The 20,863-nt window shown below is 44.3% G+C and overlaps 1 protein-coding gene across 1 annotated transcript in view; it reads left to right on the top strand.

Moving 5' to 3' along the window:
- The window catches only part of numb (NUMB endocytic adaptor protein), a 72,339-nt gene that overhangs the window by 40,657 nt on the left and 10,819 nt on the right, over nucleotides 1–20,863 (top strand). The window contains exons 2-3 of the mRNA XM_034111904.1: nucleotides 1,544–1,680; nucleotides 11,822–11,962. Coding sequence (XP_033967795.1) covers nucleotides 1,555–1,680; nucleotides 11,822–11,962 — 267 coding nt within the window. The 5' untranslated portion in view covers nucleotides 1,544–1,554. The remainder of the gene's footprint in view (nucleotides 1–1,543; nucleotides 1,681–11,821; nucleotides 11,963–20,863) is intronic.

The raw sequence follows: 20,863 nt of genomic DNA, 5'->3' as shown, positions 1-20,863 counted from the left end.
CAATAAATCCATAAAAAGATGTCATCTGTAGAAGCTGTGATACTGTAAAAAGTACAACCAATCGGATTGGATGGCCTACCTGCCTGTCAGCCTTCCATCGGGGCACAAACTTATCTCGTGCCCTCATTGGTCATGTGTGCGTTCGTGTGTGTTGGAGGAGGGGCTCTGTGAGGAAGTGGCAGATTTTCAAATTCTAGCGATCTCGAGCCGGTTTCTCAAACTTACCTACCCCACCTTTAAGTATAAGAAAGACATTACATTGCATTTAGCTGATGCTTTTCTCCAAAGCGACTTACAATAAGTACATTCGACCAGGAAGACACAACCTTGAAGAAAACGGAATCATAAAGAACATCAGGTTTCATAGAGCCAAGCATTTCAAGTGCTACTCAACTGGCTTTAGGTAAGCCAGTCCTTTTATTAGTATATAAGTGCTTTGTTAGCAGTTCTATCCTCGAGGTGGAGTCGAGAGAGATGAGTTTTCAGTCTGCGCCGGAAGGTGTGTGAGCTTTCTGCCGTCCTGATGTCAATGGGGAGCTCATTCCACCATCTTGGAGCCAGGATAGCAAACCCACGTGTTTCTGCTGATGGGAACTTGGGTCCCCCTCGCAGCGAGGGTGCAGCGAGCCGTTTGGCTGATGGGGTGTACGGTTTAACCATGTCCTGGATGTAGGAAGGGCCAGATCCATTCGCAGCATGGTACGCAAGTACCAGTGTCTTGAAGACCAAACTGTTGACAGTGACAGAGATACATTTTAAACGGATGTTATTTGAATTACAAACTGGTTTACCTATATGTGATGCAAGGCTGTCATACTTTAAGTTATCTGTCATGTACCCAATAAAACAACAAATCTTAACTTCTCTAAGTTTCCTTTTTTGGGAGGGATTAGAAGCATTTCTAAAATAAACATGATTTATGGTTTCATGTTTAGACCTCCAGCCATAAGTTATGATTATATTGTGTATATAAGTAATTGAAACTCTTAGAATTAGAACACTTTATTTTGAGGTTAAGCAAAAAAGTTATCACTCGTAATGCTGCTTGTAAACCCTCTTAACTTAAAGTAAGTTAATGGAAAACCGGACCAGGAAGTGTGTTCGTCAACTGAAGTGATTGGTTTTGTAAAACATTCACTCGGTAGTTGCATTATATCCCCCTCAGTGTTCCCTTTTATTCTGGCCTCCTTGACTCCCAACGCTACAAAGACTACAACTCTTTTGTTCCTCCTCGTCAGTCAGAGACAACGGCTCATTGTGTCCTGCACTGATGGCAGTGTTTAGAGCACTCCTATTTGCAGCAGGAAGCTTGAAAGTAGTAATCTGGTCGCGTCGTCTTTCTGCACCAGCTCCTTATCTGTGATCAGACACAGGACGCTGACTCATTCTGCACGTGAATTGCCACATTTCCAGTCTTACACACACGTATTATTACTTGATGGATGTTTAACCGTTGCCTTTTATTGCACTTCTGCTTCAAACCGGTTGTGTTGCACCTGCCTGGCAGCCCTGGGATTAATTACGTTTTCCTCGTCACTCACAGGGAGCTCAGCGATGAATAAGCTACGGCAGAGTTTCCGCCGGAAGAAAGACGTCTACGTGCCGGAGTCGAGTCGGCCGCACCAGTGGCAGACGGACGAGGAGGCGGTTCGCAGCGGCAAATGTAGCTTTGCAGTCAAGGTGACTCTCCCTCACACACAACTCACACACACACAGTTTCACACACACCTCTGAGGAAGTTGCATGCTGCCGGGCTCTCCAAGGACGCGGGCTGTGATTAATCGTGAGCGCTCAGAGTGTGAGCACAGCTTTTATCTAGGCTGCAACATTATCTCCCAAACCTGTGGGCAGTGTATGTGCACAATTGATTTCTGGCCTCCCAGGAGGAACCAGAAGCGCCTGAATCATCACGTAAAATATACAAAATTATAGAAAGTGTTTCATTATTGCTGAGAGATAGTGAATTCAGGGGCACTGCAGTGAAGCAGCAGGCGATGCAGTATCTTTCCACACACGGAAAGCACGTCTTCAGCGTTGAGAGAAGTGGACCCACTGCTGGTGGAGTGGGGAGTTTGTCGTGTTTTGGCAACACAATCCTCCACTTTTGCAAACAGAAGTGCAACGGTACGCTTCCTCTCTCCACACGAGTCCCGAGGCTAACCTCTCTCGCAATAAAAGAGGAATTAAGAACCTCCGAGGCGAGTCACAGTTTCTCCTTGGAATAGGTGAACTGTGTGGCTTGCTAACGGATGTAGATTATTATACAACAGTTATGGATTTTATGCCGCCTGCTTTATTTTGTTTCCTGTGAGCAAAACTAGCCTGATGCCTCATTCACACCGACGGTGTTTCAGGGCTGGAGCTGGAGCTTGAAAAGCACCGGGTTTTCCTGTTCACACCGCAGCGGAGCCGCCTCTTGGCTCCGGAATCCGGTTCGTTTCAAGCACCAAAAAATTGTCCGGCCAGAGCAAAAGCACTGTATACGTCACGCTTACGTCGAGGCGGTGGCGGGGGCGGGATCAACTCCTCAACAACAACAACAACAACAACAACAAGAAGCCCGCGTTGTATCCAGTTTGTACACAACGATGGAGAAACTTCACAAGAGTCTCAGTGTTTCTGCCATAGACTGTATATAAAGGTTTCTGCTCATGGCAACGTGTCTGCGTGTTAAGGTGGAACCTGAGCATTCACGTTGATCACCTCATTATAAATCTATAAAACTATAAATATTAAACTTTACTTCACGTGTTCATTTGAGAACAGCTGTTACATACCTGGGTGAAGGCTACAGTTCATTTAAATGAAAGATACCACGTTACTCCACACTCATGGTTCAGTCCACCTTAAGAAATAAGACCGACCTCGGAAGCAGTTGTGTTTTAAAAAAAACCTTTATTGACACGAGTACACTTTTTTATAAGAATAACTAACCCACAGAAATGACTCCGGAAAAGCTGCAGATCGAGCCGTAAGAAATGAATGCAACTGATTTCATCCGCGCGGTTGGGCTTTATGAAGCCGGCACGCAAACGGTTACGTCATGACGCAAACGATGACGCAACGACGCATTACCAGCCGGACTCTGGGCGGCGTGAAAAGAGCCAGAGCTAAACCGAAGAACTGGTTCTGAACCTGAAGAGCTCGAGCACGGAGCTTGAACCGGAGTTGCGTTGGTGTGAAAGAGGTATTAGTGAAGAGAGGGAGTGGACGGACTGTTAAGCAACACATTGTCTCTGACCTGTCTTTTTTAAGGTATAGAGGTAATAACTATGTCACCGCTAGACCTATGTTTGCGTTGTGTTCTTTTCACCCCCCGAGAAATGTGTAATTTTTAATAACGGTAAAGTAGGGGTGGGCGATATGACGATATATATCGTCGTGACGATATTAGGTCTCCACGGTATGCTTTTTCAGAGATATCGTCCTATCGTGATAAAAAAAAAAAAAAAAATAGCAGAGGGGAAGAGGCTCTCCGTGCGCGGCGCAGGGGGCTATGACAGCGGACGGAGAGCCTCTTCCCCTCCCGCTCCCCCAGCCTCACCTACTGATTTTAATTTCACAATGTCAGCGCACCTCTGCTTTCGTTCAGTCCGAGTTGTTTGACATGCTCCCAAAGTCCCCGCCCCCTTTCTTTGCAGCGAGGGAAAATACACTGTTGGCAGTCTGCACACACAGCAATAATGGACGGAGTGTCAGATTCTGATGTAGAAGAATTAGATTTAGTCCCCAAAAAGAACTCTACGTCTGTGGTATGGAAATATTTTGGATATAACACAACAGACACGGAGCAAACAAATGTAATTTGCAAAATGTGCAAAAAAGGAAATTTCAAAGCGACAGATGGCAACACGTCGGGCTTACGAGACCACCTCAAACGCAAGCACCAGAAAGAGCATGCAGAGACTGAGTGCAAGGTCCCCCGCGTGTGAATGCACAATCTACCGCAGCGACTGCACCAAAACAAACTACCATAGGGCAGGCATTTCATCAAGGGGCTCCTGATGGAAAGACTAGCAAACGGTGGAAAGACATAACTGACGCTGTGGCGTTTTATGTTTTTCCCTTCAGTTATGCTAAAGCCTTTTATTACACTTCAAGTCTACTCTAAAGTTTACATTTTAATTGTTTGGCACTGACTTTTCCTCATTGATGTTTTATGTTTTACCCTCCTTTTCATAGTTATTGATGTTCACTGCTCACTTGTTCATTCAGGGATTCATTTCTGAAATAAAACCAGCTTGAAATGCTATTTTGGTCTGTTACTCCTTTTGGTTTTAGTTTCTGTTACCTTGTAGGTGCTTGTTCTGTTAAGTAACTTGAAAAATAAGCATGATAACCGACATGAAAAAATATCGTGATATATATCGTCTGTCGTGATACTGCCTGAAAATATCGTGATAACATATTTTTCAATATCGCCCACCCCTACGGTAAAGCTTCCCTATATTGGCGTCGTATCCCTTTGAGCATGCGTCACCCCCCAGAAGCTGTCTTAAATTCACTTTTAAGTTTTAAGACGCATTTACGCCATACACTGTTTAGATCTCGGTGCATTTGAATTCGGGTGAAGGATTGTAGGGATGAGACGTCTGGATATGTAGTTACTGGAGAAGCAAGCTAAGCTAACGGCAGCGAAACAGCATGCAGAAGAAAGTCCGATTTCTTTTACATGAAACTACACCTAAAGATGCTCAAAGCCTCCTGAACCGTGAACTCTGAAGGAATCCTGGTGATAAAGACTACAACTCCCATGATCCCACGATGCTTCACAACATTGTTTTTGATTGAAAGACTCCTAAAGAGACTGATGGTGTTGTCGAAGTAGCAAAGTTTGATTAAAAAGTACTGCAGATTTGATCCTTTTTTCTTTTCTTTTTTTAAATGCTTCCCCCTATTCAAAGCCACAAAGCTTCCCCTCCTGATTCACAACTGTGTAGCTACAACCAGTCGGTAAACAAACCTCACCAAACCTCAGGTCGTCATCCATTGCTGCAGGGTCCGACTCCTCAGGTCTGGAAGGCTGATAAACTGGAGGAAGCAGTCGGTGAATGTCAGTTTGGGCTTAAGGAAAAGTTTCTTATTTCTCATCATCATTCTTTCCTCTGCACCGGCTTTAATCGTGCCGGTGCAACCTACCCTCCGCCCCCTCCCTGTCTCCCGCTCGGAGAAGCCTGGTTGTGTGGGTTGGAAGAGTTGCAGTGAAATTAGCAGTGACTGCCGCACTAAACGGCAACGAATGGAGGGGAGGGGAGGCAGTGGAGGAGGTGGTGGAGGGAACATGGGGTGAAATTAGTCTTTAATGTTGTGCTAGCTTCCCCCACTCAGAAAAGCCCAGTTCTTCACAGATTACCTCGTCTGTTTTGATGGTGTCGCTTGTGTCAGTTGTTTTCCTGCTGAAGTGGCAGACAAATATACAAGGTGATTGTAAAAGGCATTAAAATGTAGATTTGCTTTTCGTATGGACGTGTTTGTCCTACGAGACTGCTGCAGGCTGGAGATGGATGTGAGATGATTTTAAGTTGCGCGTGTGTGTTGCTTACCAACTAAAACTGAAGGTAATGCATTCATATGTCCTTGGTACATTTCAACAGTAGATGTATTCATATGGAAATGAATGTGTGCAGCTTCCTTGCTCACATGCAAAGACTTTCTATTGAATGTGACAGATTCTCTAAGACTGATTTATGGCCAATACCATGAATTAATTCCTGGTATCCGTCTGGAGAAAGTCCAGAGACAAAGACGAAGCCTCCTGCGGTTAATTGATGTTGATATCAGTGAAGAACCACCTTCAGAGTTAAAGGCTGGAAGGTGCTTTGTGACCGAGCAAGGCGAGTCATCTCAGTCTTTATTGCTAAGTGAAGCTAGCTCGGTAGCGTCTTCAGCTACATGTAAGACTCAAAACCAGTATCATACTTCTTGTATCATTCTCTTTTCCTTTTCACCAAGAAGCGCATATTTCCCTAAAGGTTATCTAGTTCTTTAACATAAAACCTTGATATGTATACAATACAGGACTGTTCCTCTTTCACTGCTAATCCGTTGTCTTGACCTCTGTCCTTCTTATCATCGGCTGCTTCAAATGTTTATAAAATGTGAAATTAAGACCACTTGGTTTTACCTCTGCTAGCCCACTACAGCTGGACAATCCACCTCAGGGATAGGATATATAATATGATTTAATTACAGATAACAATACAAATGCTAATAAATGTTTGTTGTTGTTTTTTCTATAGTTGAAAATATCCTCAAGACTTGAAGCTCTCATTATCTTTGTAGATAAATTCAAAAACAGCCTGATTTAAAAAGAAAATACTAGAAATATGTCAGAAAGAACACTCACACAATATTGCTATTTCCTTTTTTATTAATGCAATGATTTACCAATGCAGGCTGAGCGTTTGATTAATTATTACCTTTTTTAAGATAGTTTTTTATCCTCTAAAAAGGGTGTGAACTAGAAAAAAGAATGTCCTTTATTTTATGCTCTCAGATATATTTGTTTCCTTACTAAAGGCGCGTTTCCACAGCAGGCCTCGCTCGGTTTGGTTAGGCCTTATTAGGCCCGGCTCACTTTAATGCTGCGCTTCCATTACGGCCCGTCTACACTACAGCGTCGACAGCGTCGAAAGCTCCAATCTGCCCATTCACTTTCAATGGGGTGACGTCACATAGCCGCGCTTTTTCGCCGAACTGAATTGTGGGTAGCAGAGAGGTCCGTCTCCGGCGTCTCCGGCGACAGAAGTTGAACAATGTTCAACTTCTGTCGCCTGAGACGCCGGAGTAGCCAACGCCAGCCAATCAAATCCCGTTTCCCAAAATCTGACAGCTCAAGCCGTAGCCAATCAAACCGCGTCTAAGCTGGGAGAGATATCCCGCCGTTCATTTCTATATTTCTAAAAAAGATGGAGGAGAAACTAACTATCGCCGTAGCAACCACCCTCTTCACCTACCGGGATACAAACCGGAGGAACCAGGCGTGGAGGGAGGTGGCAGAGACAGTGGGGGAAACTGGTAGGTTGTCGCCTGTTTGGGGAGTTTATATATATATATATTGCTCGCATAAAATCCCCGGGATTTTTTGCTTTGTATGTCGGGGGCGGGAGATTCATGTGATTGGTTGTTGGTCGTGTTGCTTGAATAAAATCCCCAAGCTCCAGACACACCCAGCTCCAAGCTATTTTTGAAGCTGTAGTGTGGACGCTCCGTTACAGTTTAGGAACTGGGGCAGTAACTATAGTAACGCAGTGTGGGCGGAGCCGTGACGTCATCTTCAATGAGCGCCCCAGAAAAACAACACAGCCGTTAGCTGTTAGCCCTCAGAGCTCACAGCTCCTCATATCTGTTCAGAAACTAGACACAAGTTAAACAAGTACAAACCACAGACTGCCTGTGTCATGGAGAATACAGTCGCTGCTTTATTTATGTCTGTAGGCCGTTGTTGTGAGTGTGGACGGTCGGAGCATATACAACGTTAGCTTAGCCAAGCTACATTTAGAAAACACGCATTTTAAGGGTTTCTCTGCCGTCTGTCTGCAGACTCAAAGCATGAATTCATGGTTTTTACTAACCGGTATCAGTATGTTGTTACTTCGGCATCATTTAGAAACGTGTATTACAATTAAATCACGGTCAAATATGTTCATCATCTTGTAGTTGTAGCCCCTTGCCAGCGATTCCCTCTCTAGTTTAGCATACTCAGCCCGACTCAGCCCAGTTGTTCCTGGCCCGAGAACCACGATTTAGTCGGGCCAGAAAAAAGGTGAAAAAGTCGCCCGGGCCAAAACGAGGCCAAGTGGAAACGCAACCAAAAACGGGCCCGGCTCGGCACTCTTAAAGCGAGCGACCCGCTGCAGTGGAAACGCGGCATAAATGGAAAGTGATACAGAATGTTTTTGATAGTTTAAGGCCTCATCTGATGATTATCAGGATTATATAAATGGATCGTAATCACATTTTGATATCATCCCATTCCTCCTGTGTTGCCTTCTCCCCGGAAGGATAATAGTGACATGACATTTTGATATCATCCCTACTGTCACACCGTCGTCTTCTGCCGTCTTTATTATCAGCTGCTCCAAATGTTTTCTATGTAAATTCGATTTTAAGTCGTCACATCACGTATTCTTTCTCAGCAACTCGAAAAATAATCCCCCCGGGGCGAAGAGAAATGTAAATACAACATCTCATCTTGTATTTTTCCACCTCAAACAAGCAGAGCAGAGTAATACAAATATCATGATAAATAAACTGACTCTAATCTGAGCCCACTGTGGGATTAGTGCTAATCCCGGAGTGGGCTCACCAACAAAACTGGATTTCAGAAACAAATTACCCGACACATGTTCGACACATCGCTGTGGAACATTCACTTGGTTTGATAATAAAGCTTTGTGTTCATACAGCAGGTGCAGCTCAAAGGGCTTTAACAACATGGCACACATTACAAATGAATACAGAGAAGTAGAAATTAGCTTCAGGTCAGACGGTCAGACGTTCTTTCCCACATGCAGCATTTGAGTCTGACCCCCTGCTCTCGCCTCTGGATTGTTGCTGCCTGATAATTGCTAACAGGAAGCTACACCGAAGCATCTGTTGTGACTCCTCGAGCCTCGCCTGCGTTCACTCACTGATCCCCTTAATAGTTATGCCTTCACCGTCCTCACTGCCCCCCCCCCCCCCGCTGCCATCAGTACACGTATCTTAATACGCCAACACGGCGTGTGACTCACAGCCGCGGCGTCACACTCTCAGAATAGCAGGGCCGGAGGAGGGCGTGGGGGGGTCAGCGTCACCCTGTATCTTTAAGGAAAGGGTAAGGACTTCCTCTCCGGCCCTGCACTCACAATGGCTTGCGGGGGGGGGGCAGTGACTGTGCAGTGACACACAGCAGGGGGTGAGGCTGCTGCAGGTCGATGAGGGAGGGTAGAGCTGCAGGAGGAGGCCTCATTCGGATGCAGAAAACACACTCAGGAATACTAAAATAATCTCTACCTTCTACATATAATTAATCCGTATACATCAGCCCGCCCGCTCAGGTCACACATGTTCAGTCGACTGTCTGTCCCACGCACTCGCCTTAAGACCTGTGGGGATCGAGCGTTCAGGCCGTGGCTCCTAGCCTATGGAACGCTCTGGCCGCTCGCCTGCGGTCCGCTGGCTCCGCTGACCTGTTTGGGTAACCTGTGTGCTTTCTGTTATCCTATGTTGTGTTTTTAGCACTTCTTATTCTGAACACGTGGGTTGTGTGGTCATTTATTCTTTTATTACATGTCACTTATTAGACGCTTTTATCCAAAGCATACTCAGTACTGAGGACGATCCCCACAGAAGCAATTTGAGGTGAAAGCGTCTCAGGGACACATGCGGACTGCAGTGGGGTTTGAACCTGTGACCCCCTAACACCAACGCACAACCCACTGCACCACACGCCTCCCTTTTATGATTCCTATGATGTTTTGTGAAGCACTTTGAGACCATGTCTGTGAGAAGCGCTTTATAAATACATTGTACTTGTTTTCCTTAACCTGGGTAGAAACCGTGATGAGGTCAGGGAGCGATGTGAAGAAGACTCCAAACGAGACGCACCGACTCTCACACACACCCCAGGTCTTGGGGGCCAGCCACACACAGAACAATAACTATATTGCGTTGCGTATAAATGCTAGAATCCAGAATGATGATACATTTCTCATCCAAAATGGATGCTGCCGTTTGTCTCGCAGTGCGAATAAATTAACGTAATGATGTAGGTAATTATACAAACTATAATCTTCTGCCTCTTCCAGCACGGAGAGGAACAAGATGTTAACTTACATTCATGTTGAGATGGTTTTCAGTGTTTTCCGTCGTTCATAAATCACCCTGGAGACGACTCACTTGAGATGGGGCATGTATCGTTAAGCACACTCACAAATAGTCCAACAAATATATATATTTTCAATGGAAACAGTTATGAGATGAAATATAAGAATAAAGTGAAAGACAAGCACGTCTGTAAGACTGCATCTTTCGTATCATTTTCCTTTTTCACACATATGTTTGTATTTGCTGTACCTGCTGGATGTGTGACCGGCTCTATCGAAATCAGTCGGAAGTCTCAACGGCTCATTTCAAAATAAACGTGGATTTACGTAAAAAACTATTTTTTCAGGGTTCGGGTGTTTTGTTTGATTTTAAACAAACAAAGTCTCGGCTTTCAGAATACGAAACTTTTATTTCCAAAATCACTCGATAAATACATGTTTGAAGCTTAAAAGGGACGAAGACAGGCACCTCTCAAAATGTAAGAGTAGAGTAATCATAGATAACACGGCAGGGTCCGTTACAGTTTGTTTTCATCTGATTGCAAATAAACAAAGTCTTGGCTCTCAGGATATTAAACTTGTTTCGGCAAATTCAGATGATAAATACAACTTTGAAGCTTCGGCATAATTACAAGCGAAGAACGGAGTAACTTGAAACAGCCGGTGTTTCTCGTGAGGGTTTTCATACACACAAACGCAAAATTACACAAACACACACACACGTATACACACACACACACACTCTCGAGCTTCCCCTCCAAACGAAAATATCTTCCCTCCGTAGTATTTTGATAATTTGCTAATAACCAATCAGATCGATGGATTCCAGAGAAGAGGAAACTTTGAAGGCCTTTTTCTCAAAACGATGACTCGTGACAGTCGTTATATAATGCGACATATTTCGCTTAATATTTGGAGCACAACAACAACAATCCTGATATCATTGGAAAGCTAGGAATCTCCTCTTTCCAGCAGTATACAACTCAACATGTGTCTTCGGGTCAATGCGGCTGATTTCGATGGAGCAGGTCACATGTTTGTTGTCCTTGTTGGATTCTCTGACGGCAGGCCGGATCTTACTCTCGTTGTGTTTCGAAGAGCTGAAAGATACGGAAGTGATCCAGCGGGTCCAGCGAGTCCGAACGGGCCGGTCAGGGTTTCATGTGTTCTCATGTTATCTACTATAATACCATTTTACATTTGCCGTTTGATCGACCCTCTCGCCCATTTATTTATCCATTAGGAGAGTTTGAGTGTCTCTGAGGGCAAATGAGAGATTAGCTCTGGAGCAGTTGAACTGCACTCGACCTCAGCGTGGTAATTAATTAGGTGTTTAGATCACCAGACGGTTTGAATACGCTGAGTGTGTTAATGCTAAACCTCTCTCTCTCTCCCTCTCCCTCCCTCCTTTCTTCTCTCTCCCTCTCTCTCTCTCTCCCTCCCTCCCTCTCCCTCCCTCCTTCCTTCTCTCTCTCTCCCTCCCTCCCTCCTTCCTTCTCTCCCTCTCTCTCTCTCTCTCTCTCCTTCTCTCTCTCTCCATCTCCCTCTCTCTCCCTCTCCCTCCCTCCTTCCTTCTCTCTCTCCCTCCTTCCTTCTCTCGCTGTCTCTCCTTCTCCTTCTCTCCCTCTCCTTCTCTCTCTCTCTCACTGTCTCTCTCTCTCCCCCCCTCTCTCGCTTCTCTCGCTGTCTCTCTATCTCTTCCTCCTCTCTCCCCTCTCTTCCTTCTCTCTCTCCTCCTTCTCTCTCTCTCCCCCCCTCCCTCTCTCTTCCCCCCCCCCCTCTCATTTCTTCCCCCCCTCTCTCTTCCCCCCTCCTCTCTCTCTCTGTCTCTCGTCTCTCTTCCCCCCCTTCTCTCTCCTCTCCCTCTCTTCGTCTTCCCTTCTTCCTTCTGGCCTCGTCCTTCTCATCTCCTTCTCTCTCTTCTCTCTCCTCTCTCTCTCTCTCTCTCTCTCTCTCTCTCTCCTCTCTCTCTCTCTCTCTCTCTCTCTCTCTCTCTCCCCCTCTCCCTGCAGTACCTGGGGCATGTGGAGGTGGAGGAGTCCCGGGGCATGCACATCTGCGAGGATGCAGTGAAGCGGCTGAAGACGGTACGTTGTTCTAGAAAACCCCTCCGTACTTCTAGGAACGAGGCTGCTACCAGACATGCCTCCTTTTATTTCTTCTTCTCCTCCATTAGACTCCTTCACACTACATCCTACTGACTCCTTCTAACATTTCCTCTGCTTCAAGGCAGCTGTTTATCCCTGATTTAGTTGACTCTGTTGCAGCGGGTCACGGCCGTAGTGTGACTTGTTGCAGAAGAGCGATGTGGATAAAGACACAGAGAAGCATCTGATATATCTCGTGGCATTTATTCTCCGTCTGAGGACAACGAGAGCAACACAATGTCCTTTTTAATCTCACGTCACACCTCACCTCACCATAGTCAGAATTCCTTTGTTGGTGCCACAGCGGGACATTTGCAGCGCGACAGCGAAAGTGGCAGACTGTAGCAGCTCGGGCCGCACGATTTGGGAAATAATCTAATTGCGATTTTTCTGACAGATGTTGCGATTCGATTTGTGATATTTGTTTTTAAGCGACCCGACGGACGTTTATTGTAAAATGCGGCCATATCTCCGGCTAGGAAGGTCGCATCAACGTGCTCCCGTCTCTAGCACCCCGCAGCCCGAGCTACGAGTGAAAGAACTAAAGTTACATGAAACTTCCGTTGGGTTGCTTTAAAGTCAAGCTTCAGTTTCAGATTCACCCTGTAGTAGAAACACGTGATGGAGCATTGCTAACCTGACTCAGATGGTTTCACCAAAGCATCTAAAGCTCCATTGGAAGCCATTTGGAAAGGGCAGGCACTTTCAGAAATACTTGGCAGGTGATTGGATCAATCTGTCTATCACCTTCTATCATGGGCCACTTCTGATTGGTTAACAATAGCCTGGACATGTGGAGCTCAGCACTTCTGATTGGTGCGGATGACTGACACACAAGGCAAGGCAAGTTTATTTATATAGCACTTTTCAACACACGGCAATTAAAAGTGCTTTACAAAAAATGAAAGACATTAAGAAAATGGCATTTAAAATCAGGCATTAAAAAGAAAAGATAATAAAAGAAACATTTAAAAGAAAAAATACATGGATAAAAGTTACAGTGCAGTTTAAGATATGAATAGTTCAATTAAAAGCAGCGACAAAAAGGAAAGCAAGTAAAAAAAAAAAAGCATGCACTAATTAAAAAAGAAGAAAAGCACACGTATAAGTACAATGGCTCAAACAATGCTGAATCCACTGTGAGGGAGGGCGGAAATAACAAACAGGAAGTTTAACGCCGTGCAACGTAAAAGTGTTCCCACGGGAAACGTAACTTAAAATAACAAATGAAACAAACTCAGAGATAAAATTCACAAATGAATAACTAATAATTGACATACATTTTTAACTACATTGAGGGTCTCCACCCATCCTGACCCTCACACAACCTCCATGGTGTCGGGGTGTGTTCTCGGAGCCTCCCTCTCCGGCAGAGCAGAGAGCCCGGCATGGACTTCCTGCTGCAGGAGATTCCAGCGGAGTTGCGCAAAAAGAACAAATTCCAGTTTGGGGAGCAATGGCTTTTGCATGTCGTCAGCTGTTGGCCAAGGCCCCACCCAGGTCATCGACTCCGCGGGTAAATGAGGCCGCAGTCAGGAGCAGCAGCACGTGATGCTTCTGTAGGACTTCATTAGTGCCAGGAAAGGTTACTCCTGTTGGAACTTGGAAGGGTCTGAGATTAGCTTTCAGGTTCTGTTCAAATCAGAAGCTGGTTTATTTACAAGGGACACATACAAGGACTTTGCTGTGGTGTGTAATTGTGCAGAGAAAGATCAGTTGGAGGAATTAAGTTGTCAAAAAGGTATACATATTATAGAAATTATCTTGTCTATAAAATAAGGAAATGTTTAAAATATATATATATATACAAAAAATGTACTTGAAATACATGCGGTGTATATAAAACGCAGCATTAAACAGAAGTACCAACATGTTTATTTTATAATCAATACCGTTCCTTTTTTTCTTTTTCTGGGTCATAAAATGTATAAATGGCCTTTTAATCATTTTGCATTCAACTCGATGTCCTCCTAAAGTCCACCTGAGCCACTGAGCCGTTTTGATTATACTGTAAAACAACTATGAGAATAGTTTTGTATTTTACGAGTACAGTTTAATGGACAGTACAAATCTTATATATCCATATTGGTGTCACAGCACGACGAAGGTAGAGGGTCGTCTCAACAGTTAGAGCACAACAGTGTGATTTAATGCAAATGAGAACACACACACACACACACACACACACACCAGTGTTCTAACGGCCGTCCACACCAAGCTCAATAGCTATAATGCTATCAAGTTAAATGTGATCATCCAGACTGATAATAAGTAATGTTCTCATCAAAATGGATACTGCTTGGTACCGAGCCCCGGGGCTGAATTATTAAAGACCGTGGTACCGTTAAGCTCCGACGTTATCGGCCTTTTTATCGGTACTGGAGACATGTACAACAAATATCTCATATGTATTATTGCTACACAAACATTATATTGCAGTTTTAGTTTCGCCGACTCCGTTTCCAATACGCAACAAGACTGCAAAATGCCTCGATGATTATTTTTAGTATTTTCGGTCTTTCCAATCCAGGCGAGATATCTCTCTCCGTCTGTGTGCGAGGGGGCGGGGCGGTTTACACACACGGAGGGGATGGCGGAGAGAACGCGCTCCGACGTGGTTAAACTTTACCCGTCTCGATGCTCGTTGTCTAAAGTGCAATAAGAGTTTAGCATGTGAGGGCGGCAACACGAGCAATTTGTCTAAACATTTATCAAAAGTGCTCCACGTCCAGACGGAGGAATGCACCGGTTCCACCGTCTTTCTAGCAGCTCTGTAGCCCCGTCCACGAGGAACGTTTCCACGTCAGGTGTTCTGTGTGCTAGCAGCAACACACGGAGCTAACTACATTATACAAACATGGGGTAATGATTAGTTATTTATTTAGTTAAAGTTTCAGCTATTCTGTTTACAGTTCTGTCTTCACATTATTTAATACGGTTTGTTGTTTCTTTTGATGTGAAATATTATCCATTTAATTTAAATAAAAAGCAATGTTAGTTTACCTTTTTCCTTTCTCCAAAAGAACCGATAAGAGTACCGTTAAAAGACTGGATCGATGAGCAGTATCGATAAAAGTAGTAGTACCGTTAAAACCTTAACGATACCCATCCCTACTGCTTGAGTTGCATTCTGGGAAGAAGTTACCATCAGGATATAAATGATAAGTTGAAAAGTAGCTCCACAATACATTCAGAAATATTCACATATTTTGTCTACTGAATATTGTGCATACTGTGATTTGGATATTGCACTATTCCACATTGCGATTATGTGTATCAGTTGTGCAGCCCTATTTCTTCACACATGGTAGTATAAGTTATGCACGTATAAAACACATAAGCACTACTACATCTTACCTGTGTGTCGGAGGTTCCCACACACAGGTATATTTAGCACTGTTTTCCTACACTGCTTATATCTACACACAATTTCACAACTTCACACACTCCGATAGGGCTTACAGGTAAACACACTCACGGGAAGAAGTGAACCCAGGCGCTCAACACACACTAATACACACTGGACTTAGAGTCAATTCCCACGCTATCAAGCCTAATGAACACACACACACACACACACACACACACTTGATGAGGTCACATGGTGTACACAGAGCCCGAGGCTGTGAGGTCTTGAGTTACAGTCATTCAGGACGGACAAACTCTGAGGTCGAGGCGGTGCTTCTGAGTCTCCTCATGACACGTCCTCAGATGCTCCCTCGCGTCCTCACCACCTACAGAGGCCTCGTTTATAAGTAACCACAGACATGGCTGTAAATGAACTTGTGCCACATTAGAATTGCGAGTCAGGCTGGCAGCTTTTCAACGTCGTCTTCTACACAGTATTTATACGGCTTGACAATATATATTATTTTTATATTCAAAGTTTCTATAAAGTTTTTGAACATAAGCTTTATGCTATATTCTATGACTTAAAGGCAGGGTAGGTAAGAATGGAGAAACCAGCTCGAGTGCGCTAGAATTTGAAAGAACGCAGCCGAACAAAATCTGCCCCTTCCTTCGAGCCCCTCCTCCAACACACACGAACGCGCACATGACCAATGAGGGCACGAGATGAGTTAAAAGTGTAAATGACCTTTACACGCACAATACGAAGCCACCGTGCCACTATTCCTGGCTTTTTCTTTTTTTTTTTTAAACAGCTTTATATTCAATTTGGGACATATTTCATAACATTCTTCATTCACTAAAACACCTACAAAAATGACGATTATCGATTGTCAACTAATAACATATTTGCAGCTGGGTAATAAAGGCACATGAATTGCTACAGATCTTGAGGGCCAGTGGCTCTTGAAAAAGAAGGTGATGATAAAACAATAAAAGCAAACCCATGGCGCCATGCTTTGACTCCTTTCAAATCAACTTCCTGTCGCCCATCAGCCGTAAAAGATTAAACGACTTAGCATCGCACTTCTATAAAATTGTCAGAAACATGATATTATATTTGTTGTTTTTTGATAAAACCCTCCGTAACATTCCTGCGCCGCGGCTTCTTTCCAGTCGAGTCCTTGTCCCCAAATGGAAGCTCACGTGTTAGCTTCACCTTACAGGAAAATGCCGGCAAACAGTCACTGCTGGCTGCTTGCACTGTTCCAACATGGAGCCCATTCATCCTGATGAAAGGAGCTTTGACTGCTCCAGGTTTGTTTACTTGTTGTGCATTCTCCTGCATGTTTATTGTCTTCTCCGCGCTTGTTGAATAGACTTTACATTGAGATGCTTTCACTCGGAAGCATTTCAAACTCTGGAAAAGCGTTACAAGAATTCTTCACCGTTTAAAGACTCACTATAATGAGGAGTCTTAACATTCAGCACCACGGCCGTCGAGCGGCGCTGAGACGAGTCGAGCTGACCTCATCAATTAGCTTTATTCTCAGACAAGACCAGGACTGTTGAGAGAGTGGTCTGAAGTGTTGCTGTGTCTGCAGTGACGCAGCTTTAAAAGATGATCTGACTCGGGGGGGGGGGGGGGGGGGGTTCTCTGTAGAAGAATCTAAATAATGGGGCCGTCCTGATGCTGTATGTAGTGATGCTTTAATTCTGGTTATCTAACTGACATGGGAGGGATCTCCGTCTGTCTTTCAATCTGCTTAAGAGCCGATCAGCCTCACAATTTGCGGGTGTATTTCTGAGGAGCCTTTTTAGGCTGTGAGACTTGAGATACAGGGCATCTTTATAAAGGGTGTGCGATGTAAACACTATGATATCGGGACTGAAAAGCTATTGGCTTCGACTGCCCCCGTGTCATTCTTTATGTGGCACTTGTCCTATTTGAAGCTAATGCACTTTCTGAACTGATATCCTCATCGTCGATTGCACTTATTTGATGTCGCTATGTCCAGGGGGTCCGCGGGGTCTTAAAAAGTATTAAAAGTTGATCAATCAATTTAGCGAAAATTAAGGCTATTAAAAAATATTAAACGGCATTTTCCAAGGTGTTACATTTTGTATCTTGTCTTCAATAAGCATATGAATGGTCCAGAGAGGTTGTGTTCTACAGTCTGCCTGAATGTAGTCATGGCGTAGGTGTGTCGTGTGATTCTGGAGTTTATTGATGGCATCCCGTTGGGTTAGACGCCATCTGAACAGGACATCGCACGCTCACTGCTTGATAGCGCGAAGGTCCGTTTACGCCGGTTGCTAAGCAACATCGTTATGGGGAAATGCAAGTCTGCGTCCAAATGGTTGGAGGATAAGGAGCAAGGACAATCAATACTGTATATAGTCAGTGTGAGGTGAAGTGTGTCGCCATGGTAACCGGTTAAAACTCCGATGAGGTCTTAAAATGTGTGGAAAGGGTCTTAAAAAAGCTCTTAAACGGTTTGACTTCAGGATTCCTGCAGAGACCCTGATGGAGGAAAAGGCCAGATAAATAAAAAACAATGTGTTTTTCAGACCAAACCGGATGTTAGCAAGGTTAACGGGTTCCCTCAACAAACAGCCAATGAGATGTTCCCACAAGCTCTGTGGCAAATAAACGTGTATGGTGTTTAGACGTTTTGATTATGAATTTTGAATCGCAAATGCAATCATCAGATCGTATAAAGCTAATGTAGTATAGCGTATATGATTGGCCGTTCGGCAGGCGAGAAGAGGGGCTTAAGGAAAGGTACATTAGTCAGCAATCAGGCCCACGCCTTAACATCCAATAAGGGGCTGTTTCCTGAATATCAGAAGCCACGACACGACACGGCACTGAGAGAGACGAAGAAAACAGTGAAGGATGAATCAGGAGGAAGGACATGAAAATATGCGCCTGTATGTCTGGCTTTCCCTTTGCCTAGAGGGCATGTGTTGGTGGTCCAGCCATCAACCGTGGGTGTGTGACAGCTATAGCTCTGAGCATACAACCATTGTTTTCCCAGCAGCCTTTGGGGCAGTAATGAGAGTTTTCTCACAGCGTTGTGACCTTACAGTATATATACAGTCTGTGGTTGTAACCCGTGACTCAGAGGGGAGGATTGATGGAGGAGGAGGAGGCTGCACTGCGGCACCATCAACCTCTAGGCCGCCCTTTTTAACGTTATCGTCATGACATCACTTCCTGTTGCTGCTGGCCGACAGCCCAGGGTTGGAGCAGTGTCTGAGTTGTAGAAGTAAGAACAGTGTTACTCTTGAACTCGTAGTGTTTCGGCGCCAGCAGATGCCGACATGCTGAAGGAATTTCCCCCAGTCGCCTCGGGATGCATCACCGACAGAGGGGATACCTCCATCTGACAGTGTGTATATTAACCAGAGCTTTGCATCGAGACGTTTAGTCAGACATGGTATGAAAAGCTGCCTGAGAAACCTCTCCACCCCGACTACAGATATGTCACGAGCAAACGCATAATGTGGGAAACTAAAGGGGAAAAACAAAACTAGAAAATGTTAAACGATAGAGTGCAGGTAAAGAGGATTTAAAACAATGGATGTATTCATGTGAGGTCTTGCCCACTCATGAATGGAATTTATAAACAGATAATGTGGTTCAAAATGGGACCAAACTTTTATATTGTCTGTTTTTGAGTCATGCAAAAAGCCAAAATGTGGCCGGCATCACACGTTAGAGGTTGATTTTAGCCTAGCAACTGCTGGAAATGCTTCTTGCTACTCGAGCAGTCAATGACGTTGAAACATTCAATACATTTTTTTTAAAAAGTGTGAATCAACAGAACCACAAGAAATCCTTTAGCTTTCAGTCATACATGTTCACAAAACATTCGGGTGATGGCGGGTCCTGGAGAGCAGTGTTTCTCAAACTTTTTCTTACCAAGGACCACCAATAACAAAACACTCGCGGACCACCTAACTCCACAAATATCCAAAAACACATCGTTTTTTTACAAATCGCCTGAAAATTGTACAAACAAGTGGCAGCATGTGTGATGAAGGTGCTTATCTGGGCTATAGCATGCAATCGAAAGTGAAACTTAAGCTCGTTCCATTGCGGAGATATTCCCGCGAGAAAACTTTAATTTATTTATTTCAAATGTGAAATGTTACCAATATACTCACGGACCACTAGGGGGCGCTCACGAACCACACTTTGAGAAGCGCTGCTGTGGAGGGAGAGGTCCAGACAGACAGGAAGACAGTCATAGAAGCAAACAAACAATTGTCACCCCGTAGACCAGGGGTGTCGAACTACATTTCATCGCGGGCCACATCAGCATTATGGTTGCACTCAAAGGGCCGGTTGTAACTTTAAGACTATATAAAAAAAGACATATATAAATATTGAATATATATATAAAATAATGTATTATATTACATTATTGCCTCTGCATTGGATTATTATTGCATAGGGTAATAACTTCATAATTAACTACGTCTGAAAGCAGAAGTCTAGGGCAAATAATTGTACGTCTCTTCAGTGAGAATGTCACAAAATGATTTTAAAAGAAAAGCCAAATTCTGGAAAAAACAAAAAAAGTAACATTTTGAAAACAAAATCTATTTATGAGAAAAAAAAAAGTCAAATTCTGAGAAAGTCAAATTTGAGATGCATTGTGGGACATGTAGTTTATGGGCAACGTGCTTCTGTAAAGTAGCATGTAAACATATTATATTCTTTGCAAGCTCTTGTGGGGCCACAGAAAATGAAGGCGCGGGCCGGATGTGGCCCCCGGGCCTTGAGTTTGACACCCCTGCCGTGGACTCTCAGTATTAGCAATTAAGTGTGTTTTTAAAGTTCCTCGTTTCTGCATCTACTCGGCAGGCTGGTAGTGGACATGGATTTCAAGTTGCGCAAGATGTGTTAGTCGTTGTTGCACATCCTGCTGCGGCTGCAGGAGTTGTCTGCCAGTTCAGAAATGGCGCTTATCCACGAGCTCGGCGAACATCTGGGTTGCAATGTTATTCACAAAGGTTTCCATCTTTGCCTGCTTGGCTTCACCTCGATCTTTCAAACCTCCACGGTCCTCTCCGCCCAGACATCGTTCCTCCTCCTGCAGTTTCTCCCACGTTGAATACCTGAATATTGTATTACCTTTTTGTTCTTCGTGTTGTCCTTTTTTTTGTCCTTTTTTAAGCAGGTTTGTTTTGTGGTGTTGCTGAGAAACTCCAAGTCCCCCCCCCCCTACACAACCCTCTCATTCTTGTTCTGTGTAGAGATGTTTCTCCCTTAACTTTACTAACGCTCACGATGCAGGTTCTACCACCGTCTGCATGTCTGTCACAAACACTCACGCACTAGGGCTGCACCATGTGGGGGAAAGTACTTATTGGTGCAATCGTGAATCACGAGGAAGCGATTGACATTTTGAATATTGTACTAGTCCATGGTGCAGCTCTAACTCACAAGTGCTCACTCCCTCCCATGAGGTGCACCATGCATTAACATGGTGGTCTGGGTGCTGTCTCCACCATGGCAGTGTAACGGGGGCAGAGTGGCTCTCCTCT

The sequence above is a fragment of the Pseudochaenichthys georgianus genome, chromosome 22 (assembly GCF_902827115.2).
Source record: "Pseudochaenichthys georgianus chromosome 22, fPseGeo1.2, whole genome shotgun sequence".
Lineage (NCBI taxonomy): Eukaryota > Metazoa > Chordata > Actinopteri > Perciformes > Channichthyidae > Pseudochaenichthys > Pseudochaenichthys georgianus.
This window is presented reverse-complemented; position numbering and strand designations above follow the sequence as displayed.